This window comes from Anas platyrhynchos, chromosome 2, assembly GCF_047663525.1.
Source record: "Anas platyrhynchos isolate ZD024472 breed Pekin duck chromosome 2, IASCAAS_PekinDuck_T2T, whole genome shotgun sequence".
NCBI lineage: Eukaryota > Metazoa > Chordata > Aves > Anseriformes > Anatidae > Anas > Anas platyrhynchos.
Genome location: NC_092588.1, coordinates 19,500,277 through 19,512,336, shown reverse-complemented (window position 1 = coordinate 19,512,336; position 12,060 = coordinate 19,500,277). Strand labels below are relative to the sequence as shown.

Here is a 12,060-nt window from a genome sequence, read left to right as displayed (position 1 = left end):
GCAGCAGAAACTGATCACCATTATTGCAGCTGCAGAAACATGGGTTCCAGTCTGGTCCCCAGAATCCTTCACAGTCCCATGACAGACAGTGTTGCTACTGAAGACACAACCCTGACCCAGGAGAGTTACTTAATGTACAGTAGCACAGATGCAAGACACATGCTGAGAGGAAGTGAGGAAAGAGCTGAGAGAAATTGCTTTGCTTTAGTGTTATGCAGGAATATTTTGCTTACCAGGAGCTGAGCCTTAGGACAAGGGCCTTCCCAGTCCTGCACCATCATGGGCACTCACCTACCTCTCAGGCATCAACTGCTTTGTGCTTAGTAAGGCAGTGGCTGATTTCTCACAAGGGCTCTAGATGGTCTGCAACATGAATAAGAATACTATGTAAGTGTTTTTATGGTGTAGTGGTTTGGTAGATAACTACAGAAGAATGCTAGCTGTCTCCTCTCGAATCTCAACATGTGCATGTGCCTACTGAGCCAACTGAGCCTTAGAGCCATAGAATATTCTGTTTTGGAAGGGATCCAAAAGGATCATTGAGTCAAACTTCTGGCTCCACACAGGACCACTCAAAAATCAAACCATGTGTCTGAGAGCGTTGTCCAAATGCTTCTTGAACGCCATCAGGCTTGGTGCCATGGCCACTTCCCTGGGGAGCCAGCTCCAGTACCTGACCACCTTCTCAGTGAAGAACCTTTTCCTCATATGCAATCTGGACTTCCCCTGTCCCAGCTCCAGGCCGTTCCCTCGGGTCCTGTTGCTGTCACCAGAAAGCAGAGCTCAGCACCTGCCCCTCTCCTTGTGAGGAAGCTATAGGCTGCCATGAGGCTTCCCCTCAGTTTCTTCTTCAATAAGCTGAAAAAAACAAGTGACTTCATCTGCTCCTCATACATCTTCCCCTCTAGATGCTTCACCATCTTTGTAACACTCCTTTGGATTTTCTATAATATTTTTATGTCCTTATGTGGTGCCCAAAATTGCACAGAGTGCTCGAGGTGAGGCTGTACCACTGTAGAGCAGAGCATGACAATGACTTCCCTCTATCAGCTAGCAGTGCCGTGATTGATGAACCCCAGGGTATGGGCGGCCCTTTTGGCTGCCAGGGCATGCTGTTGACTTGTAGTCAACTTGCTGCCAACCAAACCCCCAGATCCCTTTCCATGGGGTTGCTCTCCAGCCTCTTGTCCCCCAGTCTTTACATATAAGCCAGAGTTGGCCCATCCCAGGTGCAGAATCCAGCACTTGATCTTGTTAAACTTCATGTGATTGGTTGTTTCTCAGCTCTAATTTGTCAAGATCTCTCTGCAAGGTCTGTCCACTCTTGAGGGAGTCAACAGCTCCTCCTCGTTTAGCGTCATATGCAAACTTAGTATATCTTCAAGTCCTGTATCTGAGTCATTTATGAAAGCTTTAAAGAGAACTGGTCCTAAAATGGAGCCCTGCAGAACCCTCTAGTGGCTGGCCACCATCCTGATGTAACCCCATTTACTATAACCCTTTGAGCCCAACCCACCAGCCAACTGTTCACCCATCACATTATGTTTTTGTCCATCACAACACCACAATATGTTTTTCTCTTTGGCTACCCATAACCTTCCTCCATAGATGGTGAAGGAGGTACAGTTTTGATGTGCTGGGAGGCTGAAAAGCATCTGCGTACCTTAATACCTGCAAATCTGATCCTTCTGATCCTTCTGTTTACTATTCAATTTCAAAATGTCAGCTGGAGATTTACATTGCACATGTTAAAAAAAAAAAAAAAAAAGAAAGTTGGATTCTGTCTGTCAATATGACATGCTATGTGCATTGATGCTCTCCTCCTTCCCAGGACAGAGACAGCTGTGTTGTTCCCCTGGTCCTACGGGTCCTAAATATGCTGCTAAGTCAGGGCTTCAGAAATAAACAGCTAGTTTATTAAGAATGAAGAGTAACACACTTCATTACGCTGCTCTTTGTTTTAAGTTAATTGAATGGCAACACCTGTCTGAAGAAAGTTCATTTTCTGAGAAAATACTGACAAACCTGATAACTACAGCACTTGACTTCACGGTTGCTTTATTAATTACTAGCTTAAAAATGAACCCTTCAATCTATATTTAACCAAACTGTTTTTGTTGTGTTTTAAACAACTTTTAATATTTATTGTTACCATTAGTATGGATTTAAAGTAAAAGACTCCTGTTCTCTTTTAAACTATTACCTTTCCTCATGTTAAATTTTTGCTTAATGGTGTAGAAAGAGGCTATTTATTTTTACGGTAGGAAAGACTAGAAAGTATCTTTTGTTATTTAAATATTAAATTTATAGAAATCATTTTTAATCATATGTTTGTTTGTTTGTTTTTAATCCCTACATCTTTATATAAATCTGAACTGCATAAGTACTGGACTATAGGTTTATATTGTCTGTCATTCAGCTTTTTGCTCCAGCCATGTTGTCAGTGAAATGCCCACCCTATCTGCTTCAATCTCAGGCCACACAAATGTTTGTGCACCCCTACTAGCCCCAGTCCTGGAAGAGTGCACAGGATTCAGAGGACTTGCTGCAGTGTCCAGAAGGAGATCTGGTGGTGGCAACTTCTCGTGTAGTCTACAAGTGTCCTAATTCCAGTCAACAAGAAAAATCAAAGTGAATGCTGACAGGTTTTTAAAAGACAAATATTTTAAAACAGTGGAAGTCTGCTATCTAAATCTCCGGTGCCTTCCAACAGCCATTAATATGCTTTGATCATTGTGGCACCAAAGAGCAGTGGCTTGATAACAGGGTGCCAGTAGAGAAGAAAACAGGATTACAAGGGAGGACCTGAAAGGCTGGACAAAGTTGGCTTAAAAGGCAAGGGGGCATTTCATTTGAAAAGAAAGCTGAAAAAAGAAATTGTCTGTCATGATTCTTAGTTTAAAATGAAAGCTAAGAAGAGGAGAAAATTGCCCTGATGGGAATGAAGAGAGCCTTAACAGCCTCGATAAAGTTAGTAGGCATGGTCCATTGTGAGCCAACATCCAAGTAAGAAATATTTGCGTAGTGTGGGATAAGTACCTCCTGCCTACAACTGTGCTGACCTAGAAGTTACCAAGAGTGGAAATTTTTACTGTGGTCACGACACATTGTTTTCTGTCCCTACAGTTAGGGTATTGTAGTCCTGTATGCCCCTATAGTAGTCCTGCATGTCCCTATAGTTAGGGCAATTAGTGGTGAAACATCAAACATTCTCATGATGTAAAAACTTTCATATTCATGATATTCATGAAGAGCTTTACTTTTCCTTCTTTTTTTTTTCCCTTTTTTTTTTTTTTCCCTCTTTTTTCTTTTACCATAGTTCGTTGTGCTCAGAATAAGTTTTCTTAGGTTCAGTTTGCCCCTATCTCTGTGCTTGCCTGAGCCCCTTCCTTCCCACTGAGGGGTGCTCATGCCCTCACTCCTGCAGTCCTGCTGCTCTTCCGACAGAGCTTCCCCAGGTTTGTGGTTGCTCGTGTGACCCAGTGGTGTATCAGGAGATGGTTTTTATGGGCTGTGCTCAGAGGGTGCAGACATAAGGAAATGTCTTGAGGCCGCACCTCGAGTACTGTGTTCAGTTTTGGGCCCCTCGCTACAAGAAGGACATCGAGGTGCTTGAGCGGGTCCAAAGAAGGGCGACGAAGCTGGTGAGGGGCCTGGAGAGCAAGTCCTATGAGGAGCGGCTGAAGGAGCTGGGCTTGTTCAGCCTAGAGAAGAGGAGGCTCAGGGGTGACCTTATTGCTCTGTATAAGTACATTAAAGGAGGCTGTAGAGAGGTGGGGGTTGGCCTGTTCTCCCATGTGCCTGGTGACAGGACGAGGGGGAATGGGCTAAAGTTACGCCAGGGGAGCTTTAGGTTAGATGTTAGGAAGAATTTCTTTACTGAAAGGGTTGTGAGGCACTGGAACGGGCTGCCCAGGGAGGTGGTGGAGTCACCATCCCTGGAAGTCTTCAAAAGACGTTTAGATGTAGAGCTTAGGGATATGGTTTAGTGGGGACTGTTAGTGTTAGGTTAGAGGTTGGACTCGATGATCTTGAGGTCTCTTCCAACCTAGAAATTCTGTGATTCTGTGTGATTCTGTCTTTACAACCTTTATGCTCTCGTGGGCCCAAAGCAAAAAGTTGTTAAAAATGTTCCTCCTTCTACCACAGAAGTGAGAAATGAAACAGTCATGTGGGCTTTCTTTCACTTCCTTCCTTCCTTCCTTCCTTCCTTCCTTCCTTCCTTCCTTCCTTCCTTCCTTCCTTCCTTCCTTCCTTCCTTCCTTCTCTCTTCCTCTCTTCCTCTCTTTCTCTCTTTCTCTCTTTCTCTCTTGTTTGTTTTGGTTTTCTTCATTTGCTTGTTTTTATTTGGTTTAGTAGGTAGGCCCAGTTCCACAATCTATTGTTCAGGTATATGTTTCTTCTCATATAGAGGTTTGAGTAGTGTAGGTTGTTATTTATCAAATTACCTTGCGGCATTGCTTGCTTTTTGGGATGACATGACATGAAAATATAAATGCTCGAGAAAGCTTTTTCTCAATAGATGCAGTTACCAGTCTTTCTATTTTCTAATTGCTTCTGATGGGACCTACACGTGGCTCTGGACCTCTGCCTACCATGTGGCTGAAGCATCCACATGAATACAGGATAGCCTCGGGTCCTCAGTCAGCCCTGCAGGCTGTTTTGGGGGCTGTAGAGAAAATGCTGATAACGACTTTGCCATGTTCCTAACCTCGGGTGGACAGAGAGTGTGCTGTTCGGGGTTAGTCTGAGCTGAATACTTAGAGCAGGAGGGTCTCCTGATGGGAGGGTAGGAGAATACGTTTGTTGAACTATAAAATATTCCTGTATCTTTGATGACCTTTCTCTCCCATCTGGTATAACCTTTTCTCACTGAATTTATGAATCAGAAATACAAGAACAAGTCAAATATTTTTTCAAACTTTTATGGCTATTTCCCAGTGAAACTCTCTCAAGAAAAAAAAAGTGGCTTGAATATAATAAGAATATAATAAGAAAGTCAGTATGTTTTCAGTGGAAAGTGTGTTAGATAGAATAGAGTAGTTTAGGTAGAAGAGACTTCCAGAGATCATTGAGTCCCACTGCCTGACCACTTCAGGGCTAACCAAAAGTTAAAGTGTATAAATGAGGGCATTAATCAAACGCCTCTTGAACATTGACAGGCATGGGGCATCCGCCATCTCTCTAGGAAGTCTGTCCCAGTGTTGGACCACCTTCACGGTAAATAATTTTTGCCTTATGTGCAGGCTGAACCTCCCTGGTTCAGCTTTGTGCTTTTTCCTATGAAATAATACCATTGTGTTCTGCCTATCAAATAATAGTTAAGAGAGGAAAAGGAAAAGGAAAAGGAAAAGGAAAAGGAAAAGGAAAAGGAAAAGGAAAAGGAAAAGGAAAAGGAAAAGGAAAAGGAAAAGGAAAAGGAAAAGGAAAAGGAAATGATATCAAGCTCATTTTATACAATCTATACATTTACTGCACATTGCATTAAGGTGTTAAAATCATACTTACTATTCAAAATACTTGAAATATGTATGAGTTGAAAGGCCAAATCTGAATTCTCCTTTGGCTATGGTGATGAAAGATTTTTCATTTTGCCTAGTTTCTAACTTTGACAAGTAAGGTGCTTCTGCAGAGATTTATCTGACATTATTAAATCCTGCAGAGTACTTTGAGAACCAGTTTATGTTTCCAGCAAGGAGAAATGCTAGATGTTTCATTCTCCTCAAGGAACAGCTTCTGTCCCTCTTCACTGTAACAAGCCTGCCCTTTGTGAGATGGTGCTAATTGCTTCATTTTATGAGCTGCTTTTTGTCATGTGAGGGCTTATGGAAAGATATATTATGCACAGATTGAAAATCTATGTAATATTTATTTCAAGAGTAACCTATACTACAATACTATGAAAACATGGTATTTTTACAAATTGGGTAACTGAGGTGCCTCAGAAAGGTGTTGTTTGGCTTGCCGTTCAAGTTTGTAGCCTTTGTCCAGTCTTGTCATTGCTCTTGACTCAGTGAAGTCAGGTGGGTGCTTCCAAAGACCTCTAGGTATTACATGTTTTTTCAGTCCTACATCTGTGTAATGTTCTTCACCTGGTTCTTAGAAAAGTGGAACAGCAATAATGCCTTCCACATGCATGCTTGTAGGCCCAGTGCCAGGTAGGACATGGATGGCTTTGGGCAAGGAGTGCCTTGAACCTCAGTGTGAGGAGCACTCTTATGGCTCTAGGAAAAGGAGGGGAGTCTCCATTTGGGAAGGACCATGAGGAGGGGTTGAGTGATTGCCTGTGAGGTGGGTGACTTCTGTCCTGGATTAACCCCGATGGTCTAGTTACAGCTCACGAAGTGTCAGTCTCTTCACTCTCTATACTGTGTCCAGCTGCTTAGGCTGAAGATGGTGGTTCTTGCCTGCTGCAGCTGGTCTCAGGACTGCTGGTCCCAGTTGGTCCCAGGCTGCCCAGCAGCCCTATGTAACGTGAGAGTGGGGTGTCACGGTCTGACAGCACAGGGTGCCCAGGTGCAGGAGGGGGTGCCACCCTGAGGATGGGGAGGATGCAGAATCACTGGTCTCCAGTTGTCTGAAACCAATCCAGCTGATGGGCTATTGCACAGCCATGCCCCTGGCTGGGTCTCACTCACAGTTTATTTATTTCCTTTTCCTCTTTTACAAAATACCTTAAAAACTTACTGAATGATTTTCAGTGAAGAAATCAGGATGTTTAATCCCATGTATGTTTTGTGGAATAAAAATAATAATAAATAAATTGGTTCTATATCTTGAAATAAGTGTTTAAGTTGTTTCACTGTTTACATTTCAAGCTGCATGAGCTACTTAGCAAGGCAGAAGAATGAGCAGATTTGCATTTTTATGTCTTAGGACAAGCGTATCCACAGTATTTTCTTTTAACATGAGCAGCGGTTGCCTGCTGTGCTGATGCTTATTTGCTGAGATGGTAGAACTACAGTGCACAAATCTGTGCTGCTGTATGAGTGTTGTAACTTCCAACCTCCTTTTCTGCCTCTTTGAGAAGTTAAAAGGCCCTTTTGCTTCCAAATTTGACTACATAAATGTATGCACGTTACGATTACATATATTGTGGCAATGCTGGGAACATTAAGTGCCCAGGGGTATTGCTGCTGACTTGTAAACAACTTGGAAAACAGTCAAGCCTAAGGTTGGACTCAAAAAGAAATGTAAATGCAATTGCCTAAATAAAAGGCTATGGATAAAGCAGCTTTTTTAATGTATAAATTACTTACAGTTAACACAGAAAACAAGAGATTTTATGACAAATTTTAATAAATTATACAGAAAAATGCTACAAGTTTATATGGCTTCAGTGTAGGTGAGGTATTCCATGCATCTCAGAGTATGTCAAGCTGCTTTCAGACCACTATCTCCACATGTTTTTGAAAACTTTGTGAATTCTGTATTTGGGGGAAAGATGACAGTAGTACAGGATTTGGTCCTGCCAGCCTGAAAACCTCACGTTAATGGTCAGAAAAATGGGATCTGGGGCTGGTCGCATAGCCTGTAACAAAGAAATTTCAGAAATAGCTCCTTCTAATCAGGTGAAGTAAAGTCTTTTCTCAGTGATACAGCCTTAAGATATTTTGGACTGTTTGAATCCAGTCCTTATATACAAGGTTGCATTGGAAATAATGCTGCAGCATTAATGAGACAAACATGAATTAAGTGGAAATTGCCATTACTTTAAACCATTATGCAAAATTTTTCTGTGCAGAATATGACAGAGCTGGAAATTTCAAGACCCATGCAAATTTTACAAAAGTAGATTTGCATAAAGCATTGGAAGAGCTTTTGTGAAAATGGAACTAGTGGGAGTTATTTAAATAACAGTATAGCAGCTATTAACAAAATAGCAAGATCCAAAATAGTAATTTACTTTTCACATCTCTTCTAAAACATGTCCAGAGATAAGATATCTGTCAGCAAATAGTACAGTGTTGCAACCCACCCTCTCAAAATCCTAAAAGGAAAGATCAAGAAATTTTTATACCTGACAAAATACGCTGCCTAGTTGCTGAGCATATTATTTCCACCATGTAAAGCAGCTGTAAAATATTATACAGTCATGGTGAAGCCATATGATCTTGAGCTCTTAATCATTACAAATGCTTACAAAGGAGAAAAATAATGATCTGTATACACTGTGACTATCTGAGTTATTGTGTATTTAGCATGATTGCTGCCATCTTCTCCCCCGTCATCATCATCACTGCCCTCTCCACTGCTGCCCTACCTCATTCTCCTGTGAATGCACATCTCCAGGACCATCTGTGGTGCGTAGAGCGTGTTGAATCCTTTGCCAGCGGACTCACTAACGCTTCTCTCCCAGGCAGTGAGAATGCCTTGTCCCACTTGAGCCACAAGCGGATTCTGGATTCTCCCGCTTGGAGTAAATGGATGTAACCTGGCAGCAACCAATCTTTATGTCTTCTGTAAATGATCCTCCAAGGGTTTACCTGTAGCAGTGCTGTCATGCTCCCAGGAATAATCACAAGGTTTGTGTGCATTTTCGTAAATCTTTATTCTGTGGTGTGCCTTTGAAACCCATTAGGCACAAGCATTGTCTACAGAGCTTGGTTAAAAGGTCACATCACAAAAAATTGTTTTTCAACAGTTTGGGTATTCTTCATCTTTCCCCCTGACACCTTGCGGCAACTTGTGTTTTGGCATAGTCATTTGTTACGGAATGATGTATGGTGGTACTTCTCCTGCATGTATGGGACCACATCTCTGAGGATGACTGGGAAGTGGAGAGAGGGTGGGCTGGGTTTGCTGTCTGGTGTTCTGGTGACTATCAACCCTTGTATTTGCATGGTAATGTTTGATAGTGTGTGTAAAGGAGTAAAAAAGAGTGTTTTATATTGCTCTGCATGCTCGAATACATATGGTGGGGGGACATTGAGAAAAACATGATGTTGAAGTGCCACTATTTTTCAGCACATAGCTGTTGTGCCAACACTGTTTTCTTTCCTGAAGCTAAGCTGGATGTTGCATTGTTAATAAATACCTACTGCTTTGAATTGCTCTTTGGGCTGTGTAGGTGTGAATTAAATTCTAATCTTTTCATAATGCCACCTGTGCGAAGGTTTTCTTGTTTTCTGCCATCAAATGATCTCATAAGCTGCTTGCGTTATCAGAAAGCTCTGCTGCATGGTCAATACCTACAGTAATATTTTGAAGGGCTTTTCTATTTTCTTGTTTACTGACAAGCATCCACTTCAGAGGTGTTATATGTTCTAGCTGCTTTGCGTTGTTTGGTTTTGTTTCCCTCTGCAATTCGTAATGACCGATTCAGATTTGAATTGCACGTGTGTCGCACTCAGCTGCGTGCGGTGCTTAGAGAGGAGTGGTACTCCAGGACAGTATCAGAGGCAGCGCATGTACTGAGTGGCTGTGAAACCCCTCTCTACCTTCCAGCCATCCTTGGTTCAAGGAATTTCCGAGCTGAAGGTTGCCTTTGTGTATCTGCATGCTTGATAGCCCATAATGGATGTTTTCTCCCTGACTTGTGTAATTCATTTTCGTACTGAGTGATACTCCCAGCCTGCACAATTATTGCCGCCATGCAATTATACACAGTTCAAAGAAGTACAACTGTTTGTTTATTTCAGACCTGCTGCTTGCTTTCATTTGGTGCTTCTTATATCTCCTGCTGTGAAAGTGGTGAAAAATCATTTCCTCCTGCTCGCCTGCTCCATTGCTGATGGCTGCGGAGATCCCTGCCCTGCTCCCAGCCATCGGCTCCTTCTTGCACTGAGCAGCCGCAGGCTGCTTCGTCTATCTGTGAGCTTTGTGAGGAGCTGTCTCATCATCGCTGCTGTTTCTTTTCTTTTCTTTTCTTTTCTTTTCTTTTCTTTTCTTTTCTTTTCTTTTCTTTTCTTTTCTTTTCTTTTCTTTTCTTTTCTTTTCTTTTCTTTTCTTTTCTTTTCTTTTCTTTTCTTTTCTTTTCTTTTCTTTTCTTTTCTTTTCTTTTCTCTTCTCTTCTCTTCTCTTCTCTTCTCTTCTCTTCTCTTCTCTTCTCTTCTCTTCTCTTCTCTTCTCTTCTCTTCTCTTCTCTTCTCTTCTCTTCTCTTCTTTTCTCTTCTCTTCTCTTCTCTTCTTTTCTTTTCTTTTCTTTTCTTTTCTTTTCTTTTCTTTTCTTTTCTTTTCTTTTCTTTTCTTTTCTTTTCTTTTCTTTTCTTTTCTTTTCTTTTCTTTTCTTTTCTTTTCTTTTCTTTTCTTTTCTTTTCTTTTCTTTTCTTTTCTTTTCTTTTTTTTCTTTTCTTTTCTTTTCTTTTCTGTATCATTCTAATTCTGCCATCTTCTCTTTGCGAGGGCATTGCCAGAGCTGCAGGTGGAATTCCAGAGCATTAAACAAACCATTTTCCAGCAGACTTACAAAGCATTGCCTTCTGCTGCAAGTGTGCTGAGGGAGCCTCACATGGAAAGTGGAGCCGGTCTGGAAGAGCTGAAGCAGGCCACAGGTCCTTTACCTGATGCATTGCAATTGCCATGGCAGTCCAAGGTGCCAGCCACGTGCAAATGCAGATTTGTGTGGAGGCTGGGCAGGATAACAGGGAAAAAAAGTAACAAATAACTTGTCTCAGGCGTTCTTCTGTATATGAGTTGCCAGATCTTTTCAGTGGTGTGTTGAAAACAGAGGACAAAGCTTGTGTTTTCCAGGATCAGATAAAGCCTGGCTGTTGACATTGCTTTAAATCACATTTCTTGCTAGAAAGAAATCAAATTCATAACCAGCTTTTCTGGGCACTCAAAAATACCACGTGAAGAATAAGCATCACTTTTCAAATGAATGATTTTGTTTCTCCTATTAACTGTGTGGTAAAATCTCTGGAATAGTCACAGAGAGCACAGGGACACAGGGACTTGTTTTGTATTCAGTAGGTAAAAACGAGTTAGGCTTTCCTCCAAATCTTTGTAAGGCATTTTTACTTAGAAATTCTTAAATAACAAGTTGCACAGATTTCCAGCCCCTGGGATGCTTTGTATGCTTGCTTGTTTCCACCATACATAGTTTAAAAGCATTAATTTTATTTATTTATTTATTTTTTCCCTTTGGATAGGACTGCCAGCCATGCTTGTTTCAAGATCTGTTTAGAGAATGATGTCTTATTTTTTCCATGATGCTTTACCAAAAAAAAACAGTTTGAAGTTATAAAAAGAAAACATGCATGGATTGCATTAGAAACCGAGGGAGTTTGTGACAGTGTAGGGACAAAATGCTAATGCTCTTAAACCTACAGCAGACATCCCAGTAACTTCACCAGCCCCAGGATTTCTTGACTTTCCATATGTACTGACTGCCTAGAGCCCTCTGTGGTCAGTGCCTAACCACCTGACAGACTTTTTGCTTTTAGAGGGAAATGTTTAGAATCCATTCAAAGTGACCTGTCACGGGAGGTGCTGCTGGGGAGCGCGGGGAGCCAGCTGGCCAGGCAGAGGTAAAGCTGGAGCCATCTGTTGGGCTGTTCGTAAGCTGTGGTGGAAAACTTTGCATGGGGAGAATGGAAAGAGAAATAAAGAGGAAGTTCAAAAGCTGGTCAGTGTATAAGTCATATCACGCAGCTTGGAGATGCACATCCCTCCTGGCTTAGCTAAATGAGCAGACCCACTGCAATCAGAAACCGGCAGGATGCTGAGAGGCAGATCTGGGCGCTGTGCTGCTGCCAGGCAGGTCAGAGGCACCAAGGGGTGACTGTGCTCTGATGGCTGGAGCTACTGGGGTGTGTGACATCTGTTCCGAGGAAAATACAGGGAGATATAAATGGAAAAAATGTTTTTTTAATGGGTTATTAGTAACAGTGCAGTTGAATTACGCTGATAGATGTGTGAAATGTGTGTTTTGACAGGGCTGTCTAAAAATGAGGTGCTGCTCAGCCATTAAATCAGTCATGTCCCAAACAAACACTGTACCTCCAGACCCAGTCAGTAGCAGCCGAGTAATCCCTGCTATAGCCCTGCTTGAATGTCAGCCCAGGATGGGCTGTCTCAATTAATTGCCAGTAATTGGGCCTTCATACTCATTTGATG

General features: G+C 41.9%; 1 protein-coding gene across 4 annotated transcripts in view; it reads left to right on the top strand.

The window, feature by feature from the left end:
- Positions 1-12,060, top strand: part of OXR1 (oxidation resistance 1) — a 268,677-nt gene that overhangs the window by 118,169 nt on the left and 138,448 nt on the right. For 3 of the 4 annotated variants that reach the window (XM_027452596.3, XM_027452590.3, XM_027452593.3), the window contains exon 2: positions 8,360-8,525. The exons of the other annotated variant lie outside the window; for it this stretch is intronic. In XM_027452596.3, coding sequence (XP_027308397.1) covers positions 8,467-8,525 — 59 coding nt within the window. In that variant the 5' untranslated portion in view covers positions 8,360-8,466. The remainder of the gene's footprint in view (positions 1-8,359; positions 8,526-12,060) is intronic. 4 annotated transcript variants of the gene reach the window in all.